Source organism: Diospyros lotus, chromosome 2 (genome assembly GCF_014633365.1).
Source record: "Diospyros lotus cultivar Yz01 chromosome 2, ASM1463336v1, whole genome shotgun sequence".
In the NCBI taxonomy this organism is placed as follows: domain Eukaryota; kingdom Viridiplantae; phylum Streptophyta; class Magnoliopsida; order Ericales; family Ebenaceae; genus Diospyros; species Diospyros lotus.
The window spans coordinates 33,036,465-33,063,230 of NC_068339.1; the positions used below are offsets into that span (position 1 = coordinate 33,036,465).

The 26,766-nt window shown below is 39.0% G+C and overlaps 1 protein-coding gene across 1 annotated transcript in view; it reads left to right on the plus strand.

Moving 5' to 3' along the window:
• Positions 1–26,481, plus strand: part of LOC127795566 (DEAD-box ATP-dependent RNA helicase 50) — a 42,801-nt gene extending 16,320 nt beyond the window's left edge. The window contains exons 6-9 of the mRNA XM_052327336.1: positions 5,750–5,963; positions 25,350–25,481; positions 25,559–25,734; positions 25,842–26,481. Of these exons, the coding sequence (XP_052183296.1) occupies positions 5,750–5,963; positions 25,350–25,481; positions 25,559–25,734; positions 25,842–26,064 (745 nt within the window). The 3' untranslated portion in view covers positions 26,065–26,481. The remainder of the gene's footprint in view (positions 1–5,749; positions 5,964–25,349; positions 25,482–25,558; positions 25,735–25,841) is intronic.
• The last annotated feature ends 285 nt before the right edge of the window (positions 26,482–26,766 follow it).

A 26,766-nucleotide genomic window follows, 5' to 3' on the forward strand; every position in this document is an offset into this window, starting at 1 on the left:
TTTTCAACAACCCAGAAAATGGCATAAGTGGCTAGCTCTAGCCCAGTGGTGGTACAATTCTAGTCACCACAGTTCCATCAAGATGTCACCGTTTGAAGCTCTCTTTGGGTATAAACCTCCTCTACTACCAATGCCACAAGAGTTTACTAGTGTTACAACAGTGGATGACCACCTTCAACAGAGGTAAGAGGTACTTCAACAACTTAAAAAAGACCTAGCCATGGCTCAGAACAAAATGAAACAACAAACGGATAAAGGTAGGAGTGAAAGGGAGTTTTTAGTGGGAGAAGAAGTGTACCTAAAGCTCAGGTTTCTTCAGTTTAAACCCATAACCGAGGAGCCAATAAATAAGCTAAGTTCGAGATACTACCGGCCTTTTCCCATCATCGCAAGGTTGGGTAAGGTGGCCTACAAACTCCAATTATCGGAAAACTCTCACATTCATCCGGTCTCTCATGTGTCCTTACTAAAGAAATATGCGGGGGGTCAACCGGCAAGCCTCAAATTGCCCACTGGAAGTAGGAGTGAGGAGCCTACAATAGAACCAGAAGCTATCCTTGACAGAAGAGTGATATATCAACAAGGGGTGCCCCTAATTCAAGTGCTGGTCAAATGGAACCAATTGCCTACGGATGACAATACATGGGAATACCTTATGGATTTGCTCAAGCAATTCCCTAGGGTGGCAAGTTTACTTTGTATTTCTTGAGGATAATAAATTCCTCAGGGGGAGGGTAATTGTCATGTATTGCCTAAAATAACTAATTGTAACTTAGGAGATTAGGAGGGAAATAGAATAACTAACGCGCACATGCTTGTTGCAAGTGGCGCTAGCAGTTAGGACACAAGTTGTATTAGGCGGGAGAATTTCAGTTGATTGAGGGAAGATCAATATAAATAGAGACTGATCTCATCCAAGAAGGATATGAATGAATTGAATCTCAATTTTCCTTCTCAATTCCTTTCCTCTCTCTTCGATCACAAACTTCTACAATTCTCCAGAATTCCTTGTGGAATTCTCAAGACTTACTTATCAGCACCTGACACCCTAGAATCTTCTAGATGGTGATCTTAAGAACTTTTACAACCTTCTAGTACCCTCTAGAATTACATAGATGCCTTCGGAATGTTCTAGATATTATAGGAGCATTTAGAATTGTCCAAAAATTTCTAGATATACCTAGAAAATTCCTCATTCTTCTAGATATTTCTACATTCTAGATGTGACCTCTATTATGAGTAGCTGAGATCAATACCCATTTATGTGACTCCTGACAGTCTCTGTGGGGTCCTTGCTATAATTTTCAAGAATTCATCTTTTGCCTCTTTCAAACACTACATGAAGAACTATCTAAGAGCTTTAATTTTCTCCATGTTAATGCTATGCTTTGCATGCAACAACAGTTCTCAGTTTGTCAATTATCTATTTCTCCCTCTAGCATGAAATGACTAGTTCCACCTTTTTGAGTGTTAATGCATTGTAGGACCCACAACAATTTCTTCAACTAAGCAATCCACTTCTCAACTTCCACTGGTTTACTGTTGGTCCAACAATGAGCATTGTGAGCTGGAGTCACTTGAAATACTCAAGTATTTTTCCACACTGACTAGTTGCTCCTTCTTGTAGAAGCTTCTCAAAATGTCTAAGCTAGGCTAGGTTGTCTTGTTAGTGGCAAAGTTGTGTGATAGTTGCCTTACACTTCTTGTTTGTACAATTTTTCCAACTTATATTGCTAACAAGGTAACTTAATATCCAAACTATCTTTACAATTAAAATATCAAAAGTGCATGCTATAATATCCCTAAATTTCAAAAGCAATCACTTGTGGGAAAAATAAGTTATTCCTTGAAATTAGGGTCCTGGGGCATAAGTGCAATTTCGATAAGTTTTGGAACTAGCATGAAATTAAATATAAACCTTGGGAGTTGATGCAATGAACTTGTTTTAAGGGCCATTGGGAGATTACAAGATAACTTGAGGGCCAAATAATATAAGGGCTAAAGTGCAATTGTGTGAAACTTTGGGCCAAAATGTAATTTTTGAGAACTCGAAATGAACTCACCGAAGGGACGAACCAACCCAATCGACGGTTAGAAGCAGTCATGGGCGCGCAAAACAAAGCGTGAGGTGGCAGGATAGGTGGATGAAGTTGACTAGCCGGAGTCTCTTATAAATTAATGGCTTAGGCAAGAAGATTAAGCAATTCAAAGAGATTGAGAGGTGAATAAGCAAAACCAAGAGTGGGGTTCTGCCCCTAAGAAGGAGGGAGGTTTTCCAACCAGTGACGAGGGAGATAACAGGTTGCCGGTAGTTGCAGAGCTCTCGCCAGAATCTGGGGCCAAGTCGCCTAAAAACGGCTAGGTAAGGTAATTCTGAACTTATATTTGGGTTGAGGATAGAGATAGGAAACCGTAGGTTCAAACGGGGGTCGAAACAGTGTCAAAATGAGTGAGAAATAGCCAAAAAATCGAGGTTGGACGCTATCATCGCCGGAGAAGACAACTGGCGCGTGCACTGCATGAGCCAGCTCTACCTACGCGTGCAAGTGTGTGGGTCTCCCTCCAGCGGTGCGTGCGGCCTTGGTTCCACCTGCAAATTTCTAGAAATGTTAATCTAATTATTTTCCACAACCCTATATAAAAATATTTCATACTTATGTTCTGGAAATCCGTGTACTACAACTAATCAAAACCCGACGCCGGTAAATAGTAAGCCACGCAGGTAAAACTGAGGTGAGTGGTTTTCTAAAAAGTCTGTCTGCATGTTAAGCATATTATTGAGCATGTTGGTGGTGGCTGCATATGCATAACACGTTCCTCTGTTGGTAAGCATGTTCTTTTTCGATATTTTCATGCATCACTACTTGTGGCTTGTGACTGGTTATGATTATTATGGGTGAAGGGAGACTTCACTTAGTCGTGTTGTGAGGTTGTGTTACACGATGTCTTAAGTAGGGGTGATTGCAACACCCTGGCGTCACTTCCACCTGGAGTATGCATTTTTTGCATTTTCTTGCCTTCGCACACATGAAACTGATTCCTAAAACCCTCACTTAGATATTGTTGTCTAACTTGGGCATTTCATGTCCCTAGAACATTCAACGTTCCAGGTGAAGCAGACTCAATAGGTATTTCGAGGTCCAGCTCAAAAGGAGGAGTGCAGGTCGCACAAGTTTAGTTAGTAGATATAATATTCTACCATGGCTTGTAATAACCTACTCAAGTGATGTATTTCAATTTTGAACTCGTTGTTATCATGTGGTGTAAGGAGGAAGATAGTGGAAAGAGGGCATCTTTATGGTATTAGAAGCTATACATAATAGATATGTGCATAACTAAATGTTCGGGTGGAAGTCCCCAAATTGTTTTTAGGTTACGATCCTTCTAGTATATCTTGGGATTTCCACAACACAAATGTAAAAATTATGTTATTTTTCGTGCCTTATGTTGTGGTTCGAGATGGGCGTTACACATGCTCATGTCACAAGACAAGTCACTCCATTTCCCATTAATCATTAAATCAAGTTTGTTCAAGAATTCATGCCAGATTGTCATAGGTGCAAGACTACAAGAATACAACTCAAAAAGGAGTCTATGCATTTATAACACATTTCAAGTATGTTGTCCCCTTACACATTTAGTTGGTGTTGTGGCAATCTTTGGGGGTGCACCTCACTGGCTTCTCAGGTTGGGACAATCATGAAGCCTTTGTGCATGTGTGCTAAGGGTCCACTCAATGTGCACCCCGATCCAGCATGCCTCTTGTTGTAAGGGTGGTTGTTCTCTCCATCTTAGGTTTGGGGTCCTTCTCTGCCTTCTATAGAATATAATCGACCATAGGGATGGCAATTTCTATTTGGTTTGATGGATATCCAACAAATCAGCAGCACTTGGGAAGGTATAGAGTTAAAATTTTATTTGACAGGGTGGGTAAAAACCAAGAAATAAAAAACTTGTGTGGGTATGGGTTGGGTGCGGTAGGGGGTGCCTGCGACCATACTTGAGCATATATATTACTTGTAAGTAATAAATAATGTTTTTTATTTTATAATATATATTTTTGTTATTATCTTTATATATTATTATGTTTATATAATACATAGCTAAACTAAAACCCAACTGAACTTGGTTACTCACCAATTAAGCCCAACCCATTATCCATGGGCCCATCAATTTGTGAAGTGAAACAAATTACCAAAAGCCTAAAGAACCAAAGTTGAACACAAAAGTTGCAAACTTGTTGGACATGTTTTATGTTTCATTGATTTATGTAGTTGGAAAGGTTGTATGGATTTTTATATATATCTATATATATTTATTTCCTTGTTGTATCATCTATTTAAATTTTTGATTCAGAATTTGAGATAAAATTGAATAAATATATATTTTTATTTAAATCAAACAAGTACACTTATCTGATGGATGTTGTTACTTGATGTGTATGGTGATGGAGGACTAAATACATTATTCAGCGAGCATGGGTATTAGGGAGGCAGGTATGGGTACGGGTGAGGGTACATCCAGTTCATATTTGGTTCCTTGCCATCCCTAATTGACCATCACTTCCACCTTCCAAATCTTCTCTTTAAGGTGGATCTTCATCACTTACTTTGGCTTGTCTACTCATTTGCATTCCTTCTTGTCTTCTCTTGATAATAATTCAATTTCAAGATCTGTTAGTGAGGTAGTGGCTACCATAGTCAGAGGCAAGCAAAGTGCTTGGGCTATGCAAGGCACCATGGAAGTGCCTTGTCTACTGCTAGGCAAGGCTCCTTCACCTAGGTGAGTGCAATATTGTAACCAAGAAAAAAAAAAAAAAAAGGTAGGAAAATCAAGGGTCATCTCCAGAGAAGGCATGCCAAAGGTCTCAGATTGTAATACGAAGAGAAAAATTTGGAGGAAATTGAAAACTCAAAACTTGAAGGAGCAAACTCACATGGTTTTTTTGTTGTTCACCTAATTGATTTCCTTTTCATTGCTTTAATGGGCATAACATAGTGGATCTGAGGGAGGTGACTTAAAGAGTAGCCTTTGGATGTCTGTTGGAGCCTTCACACACTGTTAACCCTTAGCATGTCAAGGTGTCTGATAGACCCTTCTGGCTACTGTTCTCCACTTGGCAGGCTCCCTTCTGAGGTAACTGCTCATATGTGGGGTGATTTTTGGTTGTCTGCTTTTTCTAAAGCAAGAGTCTTGTTCTCTGTTTTGTTGAATGTAAAAACCAGTTTTCTCTTTGCTATTGTGTTGCTGTTCTGTCTAGAGGAAGTCTTGACTGTTATATGTCACAACCAGAATTCCCAATTTAGGGGAAGCTATACCATGAATTAATTTTATAGTCTCATGATATATTGATAGCAGGATTTTAATATAATGCTCCCACCTGGCACCGTTGTACCTGGTCTCATTATATGTTCTTTTGTATAACTTGTGTTCTCTCACCTAGGGCGTCCGACATGATTGCACTCATTGCTTGTTTGATCTTTTACCAGCAGATATGTGAAATTTTACTTGATGATTTTAATTCTGTTTGTGGATATTCTCATATGTGGATTTACATTTAGCGTCCCGATCATGGTTTTCCTTAGAATTATATTTTGGTTTCTGAAACCCATTATTCCAGTAAGATGGCATCAATAATTATTCCTTTCCCTAAACAACATTACTTTTTCTTTCTTTTCCTTTTTCTCCCTTCTACTGATAGAGATATCATTTGTGCTTATCTTTGTTAATATTAATCTAAATCTTGCAGTGTTGTGTTTGATGAGGTTGATTTACTGTTTAACAATGAGGAATATGAGCCAGTATTGCAAAGTTTAACCAACTCCTCGCCTGTTACCACGCAATATCTATTTGTGACTGCCACTTTACCAGTGGACATATACAACAAGCTACTTGAAATTTTTCCAGACTGTGAATTGATCATGGGACCTGGTATGCACCATACAAGCACTAACCTTGAGGAGGTAGGGATGATACTCTGGTTCTTCTTTCTATTGTTCTTCTCTCCTTTCTTTGCTTGTTTACTTTTTTTTTTCTTTTTTCAATTTTGCATATATGATAAGTATACCAAAAGATGCAACCTCGAGGGGGGAAAACTCTGTATAATAAAAGAAAAGCCTATATATTTTTAGGCAGATAAGGTTTATTAAGGAAATCAGCAAAAGACTAAACAAAGAAGGGCATAGAGTTTGAACACCAAAAAAGGCAAAGGGGAAAAGAAAACTGGAAATATAGATCCCTGAAGATGACAACTAGGATGCTCCACACACTGAAAAGTCTCTTGTCCCCTGTTGTGTCATGTTCAGTGCCAAAAGAAAAGGCATGAAAGCACCAGTCAACTAGAATGTTATCTCTTCTCGCATAGTTGTAAGAATAGAAATAAGAGTTGTACCAAGGTATCTAATCGTGCAATATCTAATAGTTTGTGTAATCAGGGTTGTACCAAGAGTGTGCCTAAGGTATATATAGGAAGAGCCTTATATCACAGTCTTTGTATTCCGATAGTTCAAATCTACCTACCTGTAAAATATTGGGAGGGGGAAAACCGAGAAATATAGAAACATCGGGATAAGCCTTAATTGACTAGTGAGGGCTACAAGGTATTATCATGGGGGAAATAAGAATGTGCAACAAATAAGAAATAATGTGCCATGTCATTATGATAATCAAGAAAAGGATAGGAGTCCTTAATGAGTCATGATATTGAGAAATACTTATAGTGAAGGGAGTACCACATATAACCATGTCTATCATAAAATATGGCAGATGTACAAATGCCTATATAATTAATAAAGTGGCAGACATACTTCATGCCCATATAATCAATACAATAGTGGTAACAGTCACCCCCATATATATGTGGTGTACCAATGGCTAACTTACAGTTAGCATACAAAGTCCTAATATGATACTCCCAAAAGTCATTCATTAAAAGTACTGATATAGTTCTAGATTTCAAGAAAACTAGTCAACGAGTGCACATTGATGCCATATCATGCAACACATAATGTCATATCTAATAATCATGTAAGCCAAGATGATCAACAATAATAATGCGTTCCTATTTCCCTAATTTAATGCAATTTAAATGATATGTATGGTTTTAACAAGTATCATAAATAGAGTGCATGTTGTTAGAAATCCATAAATCTCTCCTATAATTGTTTCCTTTCTAGAATATCTCTATTTTCTTATTTCTAGAGTTTTCTTTTTATTAGGAGAAGATTATGTTTCCTTGTTGGTATTGTTTCTCATATTTTTTCTACATTGATTGAGTTGACTAATCCCTAATTATTTGGGATTAGTTACCTAAATTGGATACACACTTGTAATAAATACCTAGTGTACCGTTCCATAGTACAGTGCAGAAAATATTCTTTTCCACATGGTATCAGACCGACCATCCTTGGGCTTCTTTCTCAAACAACCTTCACCACTAATAATCAGCTTATTGCCAGTTTTTTCTTCCTTTACACTACAACTTGCCGATAATCAGCCTTGCCTTCAGCAGCCTTGCTGGTTTCTTTTTCCGGCCTGCCTAGCACATATCTTCTCTATTCTTCCTGAACAACCATAATTGACCTTCATCAATTTTTTTGAGTTGATTCAGGAAGCGTTACCTCCGCACCAACTGAGCTTGTTTCGCAACATGTAACTAATTCTTTGAATGGAGAACTTCCAAATATGAGAGAATACCAACTTGATGGAAATAATTACATTAAGTGGTCACAAATTGTGAAGACACATCTTAAAAGGAGAGGAAAGCCTAGCCACTTGGAAGGAATCAGACCTAGCAAAGAGGATTCCGAGTTTCAAGATTGGGATGAAGAAGATTCCATGATAATGTCATGGTTATCGAGCTTGATGCAACCTGAAATCAACAAAAACTGTATGTTTCTTCCCACTGCCTGAGAGATTTGGGAAATCGTTTGTCAGTTGTGCTCCAAAGCTCAAGACACAACGGTCATATTTGAACTCAAGACGAAGATTTCAACGACAAAACAAGGTACTCTTTTAGTCACTGAATGCTACATTGTCATGAAGGGACTTTGGCTTGAAATAGACCACTTTCAAAATATACAGATGAAATGCCTAATAGATGCTAATTCTCTTCAAAGCTGTATGGAGAGGGATCGAATATTTGAATTTCTAGCAAGTTTGATTGTGGACTTTGATCAGTTTCGAGTTTAAATAATGGACAGTTGTGCTTTAGACCCAACAAATAGAAGGTTCAACCATGGTATCAAAAGGGGACGAGGACAGTAGCGGCCTGGGACTAATTCAAAGCCAGATTTAACAACCTCAAGCCAATCTTGGGGCCAACAACAACATCAAACCAATCTAATGAATGGAGAAGGAACTCCTTCTCAAGATAAGCCAAAGTCCACTAGTAAGGACCTTTGCAAAGGGAAGAGCTTGATAAAATCAAGGTCTTTCTTGACTCTCTCTCTAAAATCAAGGCCATGTCTTTCGTCGGGCATCTTGGACACTCGTGACTCATCTAAATTCATTGGCAGGCAATCGGAGGTAAGTTTGATCGGTTCATCGTGTTCTCACGTCTAGAGATTAGGTCTCGGGGCCTGTAGTCTCTCGGGAAGGTTTCTCACATGGCTTGGAGAAAGGTTATCGGGCTTGGATGGCCCATGAGAGTTTGGTATATCTTCTGGAGGGTGAGTGATCTATGAGGTATTTTGGAAGGGTCTCTCGATAATGTCCCGAGAGAGGCTGCCAGAGGTCACTTGACATATCTTGATTAATCAAGTATTACTTGGTGTTGCTCTTTAATAGTATAGTCTCATGGTCTCTCGACAATCACCTCACTCGGCCATGCATAGTCCCTCGGCTCACTCAAGTGAGCCTTAATCACTTGGCCACATGTTGCATAGTCTCTCAGCCCACTTGGCTGCATGTGTCTCTCGACCTCACTCGGCGATGCATCTATCGGCCTCACCTGGCCATGTATCTCGCATAGCCTCACTTGGTAATATCGCATGGTGGCATGGTCTTTCGACAATATGGTCTCTCGGCTACTCGACTACCGAGAGACACTTACTCGATTACCATTTGACCCATTACTTAGTCACTTGATCAGGTCCCCTCAATTAGTCTCATGATGGGCTTACCCAGTGCGTTGTGGGTCCATTTCATCATACTTGGGCTCATTACTAGGCATAACACCTTTCTTTCTAATCCATAGTGATGTGTAGGGACCATTAGAAGTTGCAAGTCTTACAGGGGCTAGATGGTTTGTGTCATTTATTGATGATTGTACTCGAACTATGTGGTTGTATCTTTTGAAAGAAAAATCAGAGGTTAGTTTGATGTTTTAGAATGGGATAGCTAAAAGGAACAATAGACATATTTTAAATGTCACTCATACCTTTTTATTCCATGTTAATGTCCCTAAACACTTTTAAGGAGAAACTCTTTTGACTGCTCCCTACTTAATCAATCGGATTCTCTCTAAAGTCTTGAGTAACGAGGGCCCCATATAGGTATTATATGAATTCTATCTTGATTTCTCACCTAGTCAAAAAATACCTCCTAGAGTCTTTGGATGTGTTGCCTTGTTCATATATACGATGAAAGCCAAAGCAAACTTGATCATAGAGCTCTAATTTGTATCTTCATTGGGTACTCCAACACTTGAAAAGGCTATAAATGTTATCAGCCATTGACCCGTAGAGTCTTTGTCACCATGGATGTCATTTTCAATGAAAAAGAGCCTTATTTTCGTTTCTTCAATCCCTATTTTTTGGGGGGAAAATTCATTGGAAGATAGAGGATTCAACTTCACACTACCACTTCCTTCCTTCACTCATATACCATCTGTTAAAAGAGGCTCAATAAATTAAAGGATTTACTCGAGATATGGAATGTATAGATATTTTCTTTTGTATTATTCCATAACTGCCTTCGTTGTAGTCCTACTTAATCTTTTTCGCCGGCCTTCATTGCCGTCACCACAGACCTACAGATCGGTCTTCATTTCAGTCTTCCTTGAACCTTTTCTTGTATTTATCACAATACGTCAATCATTTTTGTTTTGTTCGAGACAACTCTCGGCCATTACTCAAAAACATAAACCAAAAATAGAGCCAAAACATACACAGAGCATTCGATAAACTCAAACATGCATATGAACAGAATAGCAAAGATAAAGCATAAACTGAACACAAGCAATTTTACCGTGGTTCACCTATTAATGAGGGCTACGTCCACGTTGAGCTCTGATAAAGAGAGCTCACTGCACTATCGGAAAGAAATGATTACAGTCTCAATATATAAACCTCACTCTCCTATACTCACTGTACAAGATAAACAACTCTCTAATCAAAGGAGTCCCATAACCACAAATCTACAGATTAGAGACAAAACCCTAGAGAGAAAACATTTCATATCAAACCTATACAGAGAGAATGAAATTGTAGAGAATGAAAGCAAACCCTAAAGAGGCAATACAAATCGGAGGTTGTGCATTGGTGATCTTGAGGCCACTGTAGAAGATAAATAGAGGAAAGTAGCTATGAGGATGAAGTCGTATAAAGGCAGCATCAATGATTGGGGAAGAGGCAGGCTAAACGACAAACGAAGGCACACTTTGATAAAACGGCAAGGGACGGTTTCTGTTTTGGTCGTCCAGCTCATTGGCTCAAAACGACAACGTTTTGGGCAGCCAGGAGGGTTGCCAAAAGACCATCCAGTCCGCTCTCCAAAACGGTGCCCTTGAAGCTTCATTTAATTCCAACAATCTCCACCTTGAAGCTTCAACTATCCAAGGACATTCCTCCAACAATAGTGTAGCGTGCTACAATCCTTACCATCATTACTCTTGTTGGTTGTTCCTTCAACCAACTTCTACATGCAGCAAGCCCAAACAATGTTTGAACTTAGCTGCAGTCACTATTTTTGTTCCCATATCTGTCGGATTATTTTCAGCAGGGACTTTTTGAATGTTTACAATACCTTTGGCCACCCGATCCCTTACATAGTGGTATTTCACATCCACATGTTTTGTTCTTTCATGGTATACCGGATTTTTACACAAGTGAATAGTACTTTGGCTATTAGAAAATACCACAACCTTACCTTGTAGCATCTGAATTTCTTTTAAGAAAACTTGAAGCTAGATGGCTTCCTTAAATGCATCTGTCACAGCCACATACTCTGCCTCAGTGGAAGACAATGCAACCAGAGGCTGCAACTGTGACTTCCAGCTGATTCAATTACCACTTAAGATAAAGAAATAGACAGTAGTGGATTTTCTTGAGTCTCTATCTCCTACAAAATCATAATCTACAAAGCCTACTAGATCAAGTGCATCATATCTTTTCATGTAATTTAAACCAACATTTAAAGAGCCATTGATATATCTTAATAAGAATTTTAAGGCATCCCAATGAGTTTTCCCAAGGTTAGACATAAATCTGCTAAGCAAAGAGATTGAAAATGCAAGGTCTAACTTGGTACTAATCATGGAATACATGATGGTTCCAATTACATTAGCATATGGAATTGTTTCCATTTTCAGTTTTTCAGAATCCGATGATGGGCATTGAGATTTATACAAGATAAAATGACCAGCCAAAGGTGTATTTACTGGTTTACAACTTGACATACCAAATTTTTGTACAGCCTTTAGCAAATAGTCATGTTGGTGAATTTTTAAACAACTTTTACTTCTATTTCTCTCTATTACCATCCCTAAAACTTTCCTAGCAAGACCTAAGTCTTTCATGTCAAAATTTGTGTTCAGCATTGATTTTAATTCACATATCTTTGACTTAGATTTGCTAATCAACAAAATGTCATCAACATACAACAACAATAAACAGGAATTTTCGAAAGGATAAAGTAAAGGCAGTTGTCATATTCACTCCTAACAAAGCCAATCCCAATTATAATATTATCAAATTTCTTGTGCCATTGTCTTGGGATTGCTTTAGTCCATTCAAAGACTTTTTTAATAAACAAACATAATCAGGATGAAGTTTATTAACATAACCAGCAGGTTGTTCCATATAAATGAGCTCATCTAAGTCTCCATGTAAGAAGGCAGTTTTAACAACTAGTTGTTCTAATTCTAAGTCATATTGAACAATTATTACAAGCATCATACATATAGTTTTAAATTTAACAATAGGAGAAAAAATCTAAATATAATCTATGCTTTCCCTCTGAGTAAAACATTTAGCCACTAGTTTAGCTTTAAATCTTAAGGGATCAGTGGGTAACATACCTTCCTTGAGTTTGAACAGCTATTTACACCTTACCAGCTTTTGTTTCTGAGGTCTTGGGACCAATTCCCAGGTGTTGTTGGTCATTAAAGAGGTCATTTCTTCATCCATTGCACATTGCCATTTTGAGCAGTCATGAGAGTTGACAGCCTCATAGCAGGATGGCTCACTGCTTCTCATTTCCATTCCTGCCACTAAGGCACAATAAACAAGGTCTGAATACGCACATCTAGCAGGAGGTCTCACTATCCTCCTGCGTGTATCACGAGCTAATTGATAATCCCTTAAGTTTTGCTGAGGAGAGTCATGTTGCTCCACCTCAGCCTCAGGGATATCAGTTGACTCCTCATGATCACTTTTGTGGTCAGAGGATGAATCACTATTTGGGCTGGGATACCAGGGATTGGGGTAACTGGCAGGCTAGACATACCTGTTGGCTGCTCCACCTGAAACTGAGTATTACCAGTTATCACAAAATCTTCTGGGACACTAGGTTTAGGGTCTGTCTCTAAGTTTTCTAGTCTGCAAGGGAACACAGTTTCATTAAATATAACATCCCTACTTATGATTATCTTAACTCCTCTTGAACTCCTATCCTATAACCTATAGCCTTTAGTTCCATCTTGGTACCCTACAAATACACATTTCGTGGATCTAGGGTCTAATTTTCCTATAGATTGGTGAACATAGGCTTCACACCCAAAGACTTTTAAATTATCTAAGTTCATTTTTCTTCCTAACCACTTTTCTTCAGGGCACATTAAATTTAAGACAATGGAGGGGCTTCTATTTATCAGGTAGGCAGGAGTAGAGAGGGCTTCTCCCCAAAAAGTCTTAGGCATACTGGGTGTGAACAATAGACATCTAACCTTTTCTAGGAGAGTTCTGTTCATTCTTTCAGCAACCCCATTTTGTTGGGGTGTGTTCCTAACAGTTTTGTGTCTAGTAATGCCTTATGAGTTGCATAACTCATCAAAATCTCTATTGCAGAATTCTAATCCATTGTCTGTTCTTAAGGTTTTAATCCTCTTATCAATTTGGTTTTCAACTAAGGCCTTCCATATTTTAAATTTTTCTAATGTCTGGTCCTTAGTCCTAAGAGAGAACACCCACACTTTCCTAGTAAAGTCATCAACAATGGATAAGACATACCTATTACCACCAAGGGTTGGTGTTTGAGAGGGACCCCATAGGTCTGCATGCAAGTATTCTAGGCATGCCTTCGCCAGGTGAGTTCCTTTATGGAAACTCAGCCTGTGTTGCTTACCCAGAGTACAAGGCTCACAGAAGTTTAGGGAACCTGCAGTCACTGAATCAAGATAACCTTGAGTTGACAGTGCCTGCAGACCTTTCTACCTCATGTGACCAAGTCTCAAATGCCAGAGATTTGTCTTATCAGTTTTAACAATGCATGCAGAAGAAACAGGGAGAAGAGAACAACCATTTAACACACATAAACCATGCCTCTTATTACCAGTTAGAATTAGGTCTTTGTTTTTAAAAACATGCATGAAGACATTTTCAGCAGTATAAGAATAGCCTAACTCACAGTGTTCGAAAATTCGGCCTAGGCGCTAAGCGGCCATTGGCCGCGGCGATTTAAGGCTTCTCAGCAGCCTTGTGCGCCATGCCCGACTAATCGGGCCGCGGCGCCGCCTAGGCGGACCAGGCGGCACCTAACTGCCTGGGCGACCGCCTGGGTCGCGCGCGACCTAGGCTACCTAGGTCGTGCGCGTCTTGGGCCGACCTTGTTTCCCCCTCCCTTTCTCTATTTCCCCTTTCCCTTTCTCTCTCTGGTTGTTCATCGCAGCTCCCCTCTCTCTCTCTCTCGCCTTCAATCTCCTCTTGGTCGTTCATCGCCACCATCGATCTTTTCTCTTGGTCCTGCTCTCTCGTTGCCGCCGACCTCACCTGTTGGTCGTTCTCTCTCATCGCCACCAATCTTATCTGTTGGCTGTCATCTCTCGTCGCCGATCGCGTCTTGCTGCGGTATGTATCCAACTATCCATCTTCCTTTGCCAACGCAAGCTTGCATTGCTGCTTGTTGCAGCAACAAGCAGCAAAAGCTTGCTGTGCTGCTTGCTGCAGCAACGCAAGCTTGCTGCTTCAACAAGCAGCAAGTTGTTGCTGCTTGCTGCTTGTTGAAGTAAGCAAGTTGCTGCTTCAACGCGAGCTTGCTACTTCAAGCAGTAAGCTTGCGTTGCTGCAGTAGTTGTTAATTTCATTAGATGACTTTTAATTAAATTTCAATGTCAATTATTCCTAGTCGTCGCCTAAGCCCCGCCTAGGCGCTAGGCCCCAGCCTGGCACCTGACTAGCGCCTAGCGCATTTTTGAACACTGCTAACTTATCAAGTGTACCAAGAGATATTAAATTTTGTTTCAAGCCAGGCACATATCTAACATCAGTGAGCATTCTGACTTTGTTATCGTGCATTTTTGAGGTTATGTCACTTATTCCTTACACACTACATGATTGGTTGTTACCCATATACACAGTGCTAGATTCTTTATTACTAAAGTTTTGAAAACATGCAATATTAGGACACATGTGGAATGAACATCCAGAGTCCATTATCCACTCATTAGTAACAGATGCATCATAAATAGTAAGAACTTCAGCTAATGTGTTAGAGTTACTAGTAGCTATGGTTACATTACCTCCTTGTTTCTGTTTCTTTAAAAGATCACAACAATACTTTTTAATGTGTCCCTCTTTTCCACAATGATAACACTTCCACTTAGGTTTTTATTTACCCTTCTTTTCCTTGTTTTTACCCTTATTCCCAAAACCCCCAGATTGATCTCCATTACCCGTATTGTTTCTCTTTTCAAACTTTCCCTTAACAAATAAGTTATTACCAGGTTTTTTAGATGTGCTTAACTCTAACTCCCTAGCTTTAATTCTAGATATAACCAAGTCTAAACTAGGTACAATTCTTGTATATTGTAGAGCATGCTTAACTACATTATATTCATCAAGTAAAGAGTTTAATAGGATCATAGCCTCACTGGTATCACCCAAGGCTTGATCTATTCCTCTTAACAACTAAGCAAGTCTAGTAAACTCATCTATGTTTTCATCCATTGATTTAGACATATTCATTTTAAAGTTAAATAACATACCCTTTAAATAAACTAAGTTAGGAGTAGACAAAACAGAATATAATGATTCAAGGTTATTCCACAATTCAATAGGGGTATTCATGCCATCAACTTTACGGATAACACTATCACCAAGATGTAAGAAAATAAATTATAAGCTTCTTCCCTTACCTCATCAGTTCTAGCCAACTGATCTGCCAACCATTTTCTATCATCAGGCTCGAGTGCAATAAGCACTTTGTGATGAGAGAGCAAAACTCTCATCTTCTTTTTCCAACTACCAAAATCACTTTTTCCGTCAAATGTACCGATTTCAAATCGGGTTGATGTCATCTTTGCCTTGCACGAAGGTACCCTAAAACCCTAGATGTTGATAGAGACTCTCAACAAACCCTAGAGAATCAGACCAACACAAGCAAAACAAATAATATGACTCTGAGATTGGAAATAGCACAGGCTTCGAAACCCTAGACTGTGGATACCAAAGAAATGGCTCTGATACCATTGTTGGGTCGAGACAACTCTCGACCACTACTCAAAAACAGAAACCAAAAATAGAGCCAAAACATACACAAAGCATTCGATAAACTCAAACATGCATATGAACAGAATAGCAAAGATAAAGCATAAACTGAACACAAACAATTTTACCGTGGTTCACCCGTTAATGAGGACTACGTCCACATTGAGTTCCGGCAAAGAGAGCTCACTGCACTATCGAAAAGAAACGATTACAACCTCAATATACAAACCTCACTTTCGTATACTCACTGGACAAGATAAACAACTCTGTAATCAAAGGAGCCCCATAACCACAAATCTACAGATTAGAGACAAAACCCTAGAGAGAAAACATTTCGTATCAAACCTATATAGAGAGAATGAAATTGTAGCGAATGAAAGCAAACCCTAAAGAGGCAATACAAATCAAAGGTTGTGCATTGGTGATCTTGAGGCCATTGTAGAAGATAAATAGAGGAAAGCAGCTGTGAGGATGAAGTCGTATAAAGGCAACATCAACGATCGGGGAAGAGGTAGGCTAAACGACAAACGAAGGCACGCTTTGATAAAATGGCAGGGGACGGTTTCCGTTTTGGCCGTCTAGCTCATGGGCCCAAAATGGCAACGTTTTGGGCAGCCAGGAGGGTTGTCAAAAGACCATCCAGTCCCCTCTCCAAAACGGTGTCGTTGAAGCTTCATTTAATTCCAACAGTTTCTCAGGATTTAACCTTTGCTACTATGGGTGAACTGTTGGAGAGTCCTAAGCTACTAAGGAATTTCACTGAGAGGACGGAGAGTGTAACTGCTAAGGAGTCTACACAAGAAATGAAGACGTTAGCCCCAATCATGTGCTGATAAGTAGTGATAAGGAGGGATTGAAGACCCAAAGAGATAATCTAGATAAGTTCCTAAAATTCAAGAGAAATAATAGGAGTAGGATGTGTTAGTTATCTTATCTTGTGTATCTTAAATTTTTGTTGTATCTTATCTTCAAAATATTAGGATTAGATAGCATAGAATCATGTATAAAGTTATCTCTCTCGATTAATCAAAGTAGGAGATTGATTTCTCTCAAACTCAGTTTCTTGGTCTCGGGTTCCCTGCCTAAGGGACCTTACTTTGTTCATAGTATTAGAGCTCGGCTTTTTGTAGCCTAAGTATTTAGATCATATGGATACTCAAGCCCATGGGAATGCAGTTTCTATTGCTGCAGAGTTATCCATTAGTTTGACTCTTCAACAAATAGCAACTTTGGTTGTCGTAGTACCTATCAACACCCTATCAATGGATAGCCACACCTTGCAAATCACGCAACATAGGTTGAACGGAAGAAACTTTAGAAAGTGGTTTCAATCCATCACCTTGGTGATTAAAGGCAAGGGAAAATGTGGCTATCTCACCGGGGCTATTCCAACTCCACCAGAAGATTCTAGAGAGTATCAACGATGGGAGGTAGAGAACTCAATTTTGATGGCTTGACTTATCAACTTGATGGAGCCCAAAGTAGGCCAACCCTATCTGTTCTACAAGACTGCAAAAGAGGTATGGGATGCAGTCCAAGAAATTTACTCTGATTTAGAAAATACAGCTCAATGTTTTGAGATTAGAGCAACAATTTGGACTACCAAGTAGGGTAGTTTTGGAGTTACGAAATATTACAATAATCTAATGGAGTTATGGCAAGAGATGGATCTGTATTATGATCCAAGTTGGGAGTGTGCGATTAATAGCCAGAAATACAGCAAGATGCTGGAAAAAGAGAGGATTTTTTACTTCCTCCAAGGGCTCAATCTAGATTTGGATGAAGTGAGAGGAAAACTTCTAGGTACCAAGCCATTACCATCTCTTCGAGAGGTATTTGCGGAGGTTAGACGAGAGGAAAGCAAAAAGAAGGTAATGCTTCTATTCACATAACCAAATTTAGGGTCTGCTTTTGTTGCTACTAGGAAAGAGGACAATCCTAGGGACAAACAATGATGCGAGCACTATAACTGACCCTACCATACAAAGAACACATGTTGGAAGTTACACGGGAAGCCACCAAACTGGAAACCCAGATCTAAGAGAGAAAAAGAGAAACTAGCTACCATACAAAGAACACATGCTGGAAGTTACACGGGAAGCCACCAAACTGGAAACCCAGATCTAAGAGGGAAAAAGAGAAACTAGCTACCATACAAAGAACACATGCTGGAAGTTACACGGGAAGCCACCAAACTGGAAACCCAGATCTAAGAGGGAAAAAGAGAAACTAGCTTATGCAGTAGCCAATATCCGATTCAATAAGTTGTATATTAAGAAGTCTAAATGTGCATTTGCACAATCCCAAGTGGAGTATCTAGGCCATGTCATTTCGAGAGTAGGGGTTAGCACAGATCCCCAAAAGGTGGCAGCAATGACGGCATGGCCAAGACCTGTCAATGTGGGATTCTTGGGTCTCACAGGTTACTATCGTAGATTTGTCAAAGACTATGGCACTCTAAGTAAACCATTGACAGAGTTGCTGAAGAAGGAAGGATTTCACTGGAATGAGAGGGCCGAGGAAGTTTTTGGAAGGTTGAAAGCTGCCATGAGTGAGGTACCTACACTGAGCTTACCCGATTTTAATCAACCTTTTGTACTAGAAACCGATGCTAGTGCTAGTGGGGTGGGGGCAGTATTGATGCAAGGAGGAAGGCCTTTGGCTTTTATCAGCCAAGCATTGGCCCCTAAGCACTTGGGTCTCAGTGTCTATGATAAGAAGCTTCTGGCTATTCTAATAGTCGTAGAGAAATGGCAACACTACCTTGAAGGAGGGAGGTTCATTATAAAAATAGATCACCAGAGCTTTAAGTTTTTGTTACAATAGAAACTTCATACCCACGATAAGAGGAAAGACATGTTAAAGTTAAAGGGACTTGACTATGTTATTCAGTACTAGAGAGGCCATGAGAACAAAGCAGTCAATGCTCTATCTCGTTGTGTGGAAGAAGGGGCCTCTGCTGTTATCACTGCAATTACTCCGGATTGGTTCCGGGATGTAACAACTAGTTACACAAAAGGAGAGTGGATCAAGGAGTTGATGGAGCAAATGATACTAGACCCAGACAACAAACCAAGTTATTCATTGAGGAATGGGTTGCTGAGATATAAGGACATAATACTAATTGGTGGGGATGAGGCTCTCAGACAAAAGATCCTAGGGGCGTTACATGATTCCCCCATGGGTGGCCATTCAGGGATACATAACACTTACAGTAGGATTAAACAACTATTCTTTTGGCTAGGGTTGAGAAGAGAAGTGGTGGAGTATGCGAAGGGCTGTGACACTTGCAACAGGTGTAAGCATGAAAACATCCGCCCCCAAGGGTTGTTGCAACCTCTACCCATTCCTGACCAAGCATCCACATCAGTATGGATTTTATAGAAGGTCTACCAAAGTTAGAGGGTAAGGAATGTGTGCTAGTGGTGGTGGATCGTATGACCAAATATGCCTATTTCTTGGGCTTATCACACCTCTTTACTGCACAGGAGGTGGTAGGATTTTTCTTAGATCAAGTGGGCAAGTTGCATGGGCTGCCTCAAGGGATTGTTTTAGATAGGGACAAAGTCTTCACAAGCCTCCTTTGGAAAGAGCTAATGAAATCCCTAGGGACACAGCTACACATGTCATCCTCTTATCACCCGGAGATAGCTAGACAGACCGAAAGGACTAATTAATACCTCGAGACATACTTAAGATGTGTGAGCCTAATGCATTCTACCAGGTGGCACAAATGGCTCTCCTTAGCCTAATGGTGGTACGATACCACTCCACACTCCTCTCTGAAGATGACACAATTTGAAGCACTATATGGATACAAACCTCCTCTCTTACCATTGAGAGGAAGCCAAAGTCAGGTAGTTACAGTGGACGATTATTTAGTTCAGAGGCATCAAATGTTGCAAACCCTAAGGAAAGGGCTAGCTAGTGCCCAAAATCGAATGAAGCAATATGCAGATAGGAAGAGGAGTGGAGGAGTCTTCTCGGTGGGAGACAAGGTGTATCTAAAATTGAGGCAAGCCTAACTGAAGACTTTTTCCCCTAAGTCAGTGACTAAGCTGAGTTCCAAATACTACGGTCCTTATGAAGTGATAGCTAAGGTGGGACAGGTGGCTTACAGACTCCAACTTCCAGAGGGGTCTCACATACATCCCGTGTTCCATGTGTCACTCCTCAAACCATCCCCAAGCATAAGTCCAGTTAGTTTTATCCTACCCTTAGCAATACAACTAGCACAACTAGAGACGGAGCCAATAGCTATAGTGGACAGGAGAATCATCTACAAGCATCAAGCACCCATCACTGAGGTGTTGGTCCACTGGTTTAATCTCCACCCTAAAAACAACACTTGCGAGTACCTCCTTGACCTCCTAAAGCAGTTTCCCAGGGCAACCAGACTTCTGTGACTTACTTGAGGACAATAATGTTTCTAGTAGGGGGGGAATTGTCACGAGATTATTATGTAAATAAGGAGACTACTAAGGTAGAAGGGTAAGGGGTACTGGTGTAATATGGATTAGATTGACAGTTACAACACATGGGTCTAATTCAAATGTAATCCAAATATTGGCGCCAAGGCTTGGTAATTATATAACCAACCCTCGTGGCTATGAGAAGCATCCTTAGAGAATTCAATTGATTCAATTTTCCCTCTTAGCTTCTCGATCTCTCCCTTTTTCTCTCTATTTCTCTTTCTTTGTTTCTTTCTTTCCTTCTAATATACCAATTCTCGCGCAATTCTCACTGAATTGGGAGTGAACTCTCTCTCTTGTCAAAATCACATTCTGACACCCTCCTACTTTCCTCAACTATAATTGAAATCACTTCATTAAGTGAAGGTAATTCATCCTTGCCTAGGATTTGAACTCTCACCCGATCATACTCTATATTTAGGCCTGCAAGAAAATCATAGGTGCGATCTTTGTCTATAAAAGCCTTCAAGGTGGCTCATCATCATTGATCTTCATATCAGTTACCCTGTAGTGATCCATTTCTTACCATAGTCCCTTTAGAAAATTGGCATACTCAGTGATAGTTCTGTTATCTTGCTTTGTTGCAGCTATTTTTTTCTTCAACTCGTAGACTTGGGTTGCATCCTTCACCTTCGAGTAGGTTTGCTGGATAGACTCCCAAACTTCCTTTGCTATTGACAAAAACATGCAGGTATCACTGATTTCGGTAGCCATGGAACTCCACAACCATGCAATGATCATGGAATCTTCTTCATCCCATGTCACATAGGTTGTATCTCCTTTCTTTGGTCTGATTCCTATAATATGGTTAATCTTCCCTTTTCCTTTCAAAATGGTTCGAATCAACTGGGACTATTTAAGATAATTCCTTCCATCCAACTGATATGCAGCATTGATTGGTTGCAGTTTTCCTGATGGCTGAAGCATCATGGGTGCTGGTGTTTCCCTTGTATTGTGGGAACTAGCTTCATCGGTGGTGGCTGACATCTCCAGTTAATGGGAAGGGCCAAGGGAAGAATGGGAAATAACGTACTATTATAGCAATGAAGGTTGTCAGTAGAAGCAGAAGAGTAGTTGGTGATGAAGGCTCAGAAAGAAGAGTCCTAGGGTTTCTTAGGTTCTGATACCATGTTAAAAAGAGAGAAAAACAATGTTGAACAAAATAGAAAAGAGAGAAAACTCTTTTTAGGAGTAGAACTCTATATTACGTTTAGCATCCTTCCATTCAAATTAAGGCTAAAATTAAGGCCTAAATAATAGTTAATTACATCTAACCACATGCTAATTGACAAATCTTCTTTCCTTGATTTATGGCAAATCTTTCTTCCTTGATTTATGAAAAATCTTCTTTCCTTGATTTATGGCAAAGAGACTTTTCTTAATTTATGGTCTTGATTCATGACATCTGGGATACCAAGAATTGGATGGACTATTTAGTCCTATCATTATTTTAACCCAACCTTTACTTAATCACATCACTATTTACTTTGGATACCAACTGACCCATAAGAACTTTATGTTATTTTCAAGAATTGATGGTGTTTAAAACACAATTAAAATAAACTTGAAGTGGGTCAAGTAATCCAGATTGGAACAAACTCGGTTTAAGGCTAATTTAGCCATCTTTTCTATTTGGTTTAATTAAACCAGTAGGCTCAAGGGTTCAATGGTTATCGAGCCATGGCCCCTTTGGCTTTGCCGCTGTTTGATAACGGTCAATTGACAGTCGATGGTGGTTGGCAACCTTAATGGTGACTGACGATGACCATGAAGGTTAATGATCCAATTCCAATTTATCCTAAGGACCAAAATCTCTTCCATTAACATCTTCATCTTTTTCTAATTTATCCTCAAATTTATATCTTGAATCAGAATTCCTCTCAATTTCAACAATGATTTGTTATGATCATCTCCAAGGGTTTTACCATTCCTATCTTGTTTTGGATTTTATTTCGTTTATTTAATATTACTTTTTTTTTTTGTGCCAAATGTTACAATAGCCACCCATAATCTCATCCCTTAATTTTCATAATCACCATCCCCAATTTTGTCAGTAATTGTAAGGTTGCTGCTTTGAAACTGGAGGCTTGCAGTGGAGACACCTGTTTTTTAACCATCCCAATCTTATCCGATAGGGAAACACAAAGCACTCAAAGTACACCTCCCCATCAACCATCATACCTACCTCTTACTGCTTACCTACAAAAGGCTTTTTTTTTTCTTTTTTTAATGGTTAACCTCCAGTACAACTTGTTTAGAAGGGCTCTATTAAAGAGTCCAGGATTCCTAATACTCAATTTATTATGCTTAAGGGAGAGGCACATGTCCTACCAATAGACGAAGTGGAAACAAGAATTCGTTCATAAGATCCTCCACATGGCTAAAGAGGTGACAAGGAACGTTTGCCTCGTTTCACTTTGGCCTTCCTCAGTTGAAAAATAAAGAATTATTATCGAGACAAGGAAAAAAGGTTTAGAAGAGAGAATGAAGAAGAAATTGGAGAAAGAAGCTATAGGTTGAAGCATGTATTTGCTTCTAACCTACTGATCTATTAATACTAGTTGGAGGAAAAATTACACAGATGTACTAAAAATAAAATATTCTGTCAATTTTCCTCAGAATCATCTTTCAATCTGTCAGCTATTTAACGAACCATCTATCAATCGATCATCCTAATTTACAGCCATCAACAGTTCCCCTCAATATGGTGCATAGATGATATCTCTCATGGCCATCTTGCAAACAATTGACTGAAAGAGCTGTACACTAAAACCCTTAGTAAAGATATTACCAAGTTGTTTTTCAGATTTTAGGAAGGGTGTACATAGTGTTCTTCCATCAAACTTCTCCTTAATGAAATGCCAGTCTTTTTTATATGTGTTTTGTTTTATCATGCTAGAATGAATTGTGAGCAATGTTTATGGCAGCCTTGTTATCACAGTTGAGGGATTATGGTTTTTGCTCTTCCAGCCCAAGCTTTTGCATCAGCTTCTTAAGCCATAGGAGTTCACAAAGCCCTATAGTCTACTTCCACACTTGATCTTGCCACCGCTGACTACTTACTTCTCCATGTGCACATGTAGGACCTCAATTTTTAGAAAGAAATAAACAAGAATGAAAATGGGGATGATATAGATTATAGTCATAATAGCCTTAAAAAAGATGGATATGATTGGGGAGTTAGAATCCATGTAGTTGACTGCTTTTGGGGTGTGAGATTGAGTTATATGTTGTTTTATATGAACATGACTGACTGGTTCAATTTTGAAAACATTTGGTCCGATTATTTAATACAATTGCTGTCTAATTGACCTAATATAAAGATTCAAATCAGAAAACATAAACCAGTGATAAAAAGGGGATAATCAATAAAGTTGGGTAATGCTAATATGCATTCAAAATGAATTAATTGCGTTAATAAGGATAATTAGGTAATTTGCATCCAAATTGATTAATGTAATACTTGATATCAAGTATATTTTTTAAGACAATTGCGTGGGAAAAGTTCAATTTCTCTCAGAAATTTAACTATATTAACTGCTTTTCAATTGGTGCCCTTGCATTCGCCATAAAAGTTTTATGAATATTGACCATTTATGTGGAACACAATTTATTTTTAAAGAATAATCACTAAAACTTAATTCGTGATTTGTTCAAGTTTGCAACAACCAGTAATTTCACTCCCCATTTTTAGCTCTCTTATTTATACAATTATATTTCTGGTTTAAACGCTTAAATTAATTCAAAGCTGAAGCAGATGAAGTAATAACATGATTTCTGACATCGCCTTAATGAAGTTGACTTTGCTATAAAAATTGGATGGATTAAATAAAAACCTTGAAAGTTGTGAGATTGATGTTATAGATGAAGTGGAGTTGGAAGGAAAATTTAATAACTTACCCTTTCTTGACCCTTCTTTCCTATTTATGTTCTTACTAGCCCTAATGTATTGTGTTCTAACTGCCTTCAAGTTGTAGAGTACTTCTGTAACTATATTTTCTACCTTTTTTTTTTCCCCCTCTTTCTTCCTTTCTATTTCCTTCCTATCCTGTTTTTATTTCTATTCCCTTTCTGCCGTTTACTTATTTTCATTATGAAAGGGGATGGGTATACTATATATATGTTGTATTAACACATACATGAAGATAGTTGTGAAATAGGGGTGTGATTGGGGTCTTTTCTAGGTAGGGAATTGGAGGGAGATGACTACATTGCTTTTCTTAAAAGTCTCATTTCCATAGGGTTTTATATTTCAAATTGAATCACTATGACCAAGGTAAAATTCGGTCACAATATGGTGATTATTGTTGTATTGATGATTGATCCAAGCCAAAGAGGTGAGCCTAGTGTAACAAATTGCCAAGGAATTAAAGGTAAGCAACAAGATGATGGTAGTTAAGTGGAGGCTGCAGTGCAGAGTGATGTGCATTAATGAAGGTTCTCTGAGCTTAAAGGTGGAGATTCTTCTTTAGGAGTTTCCAATGGGTGGCATAAATAGAGCTGAATCTACATTGATTGATATTTTTAATATAGACTATCCTCCTGGTTTTTATCATCTGTTTGAGACTAGATATTTATTCTAATGATGGAAAAATCTTGCCCAAAACAAATCCAATGACATTGGAATCCTTTCTTTGATAGCACCATAACGTCTGAGGACTTTTAGATGTAACTTAATTGCCATAATGCTATGCATGAATTGTTTCAACTCTGGGCCATTTCTTTCAAAATCTTTTAACATGTTGGCATGCAATAGAAGTTCACTTTCTAGTAGCAGACATTTGAGTGCAAGTTACTGTGTTTTCAGACATGTTTAGTCAAGTAGATGGTGTGGAAAGTGAGGATCATGCTTATGAAGATATTGCAGTTTCTGAAAAAAAATAAATTTAGGAGCAATGTCCAACCCAAAAAAATGAATAAATAAAATAAAAACTAAAAACTGAATAAGTAGAAAGAAAAGAAAGTAGAACAGCTTAAATGTTGGTTGAAACTTATGATTAGGCTGTGTTGCCAGATTATTCTTGATTGCAGTGGAGATGAAGAAACAGAGAAGACTCCAGATACAGCATTTCAAAATAAGAGATCTGCTCTTCTGCAGCTTGTGGAGCAAAGTTTAGTATCCAAAACAATCATTTTCTGTAACAAGGTAATTTCAACTGAAGTGTACCAAGAATGTCTTACAACAATGTTTCTGTTATGTTTGAATCGTATGCTTGTTTGCAGATTGAGACATGCAGGAAAGTTGAAAACTCGTTGAACCGACTCGATAGAAAAGGGATTCACATGAGAGTTTTACCATTTCATGCTGCCATAACTCGAGAATCACAGCTTGCAAATATGGAGGAGTTCTGTAGTTCCCAAGTGGCGGGCAAGTCTCTGTTTTTGGTTTGCACTGATAGGTGTGCGCTTCCTTCTCTTGCAATTCATTCTTTCTATTGAATTTCAGTTAGTCCAATCGTCGGTAATTTCCGTGCATGTAAAATGATGCTTGTGAAATTTGCTACAGAGCTTCAAGGGGAATTGACTTTTCCGGCGTTGACCATGTTATACTATTTGACTTTCCCCGTGATCCAAGTGAATATTTACGCCGTGTTGGAAGAACAGCTCGAGGTGCTGGAGGGAAGGGTAAGGCCTTCATATTTGTGGTTGGCAAGCAGGTGTCTCTTGCTCGAAGGATAATTGAAAGAAATAAGAAGGGTCATCCTCTGCATGATGTGCCATCTGTGTAGGCATATGATGAGTCGTGAAATCTGCATTAGGCCATGAGGTAAAAGGATGTTTGGACTTCTTGTTGAGGGAGAGACAACGTTCGTTGGTCATACAAAATACAGGTCAGTGTAACTGCAACAAATTAATTCAACCCCTCTGAGAAGCGGCTGGCAGTTCTCCTGCAGCAGCAGTAATCACACTTTGGAACTACAAGCATAAAATGCTCTTCTGCTGTGAACTAATTTTGTGCTCTTCTTTTGTTTATTGATCGCATCATTTAGTTGATTACTCTTAATTTCAGTGTAATACTGTAAGTAACTCATAAGGTAAGGTACTTGATATGAGAATATTGGTCCATCTGTGCTTTTTGCGTTCATAATAGTCCATCTGAATTAAATTCTTAATGCAAATCATCATAGAGTTGGTAGTGCTGTCAACTTATGCTTTCCTGTTTGCTCCCTACTGGCATGTCATGTCATGCAGCTGCGGCTTATCATTTGTGTCTGTGTGTTTATAGGATTGTACTAGATTGCCCTAGAGGATCACTGAAACAATTAAATTACAAAAATACTCCTCACCCTTTCCATTGGCCGCCTCATCTTTGCTCTCTCTTCTTCCCTTCTCATGGTTGTCGCTCGCTGTCTTCCTCGTCACCATCTTACCTTACGTTGACTGTCGCTGCATTTTCCCTCTCTGCAGCGGAGAGTAAGGATGCAACGACG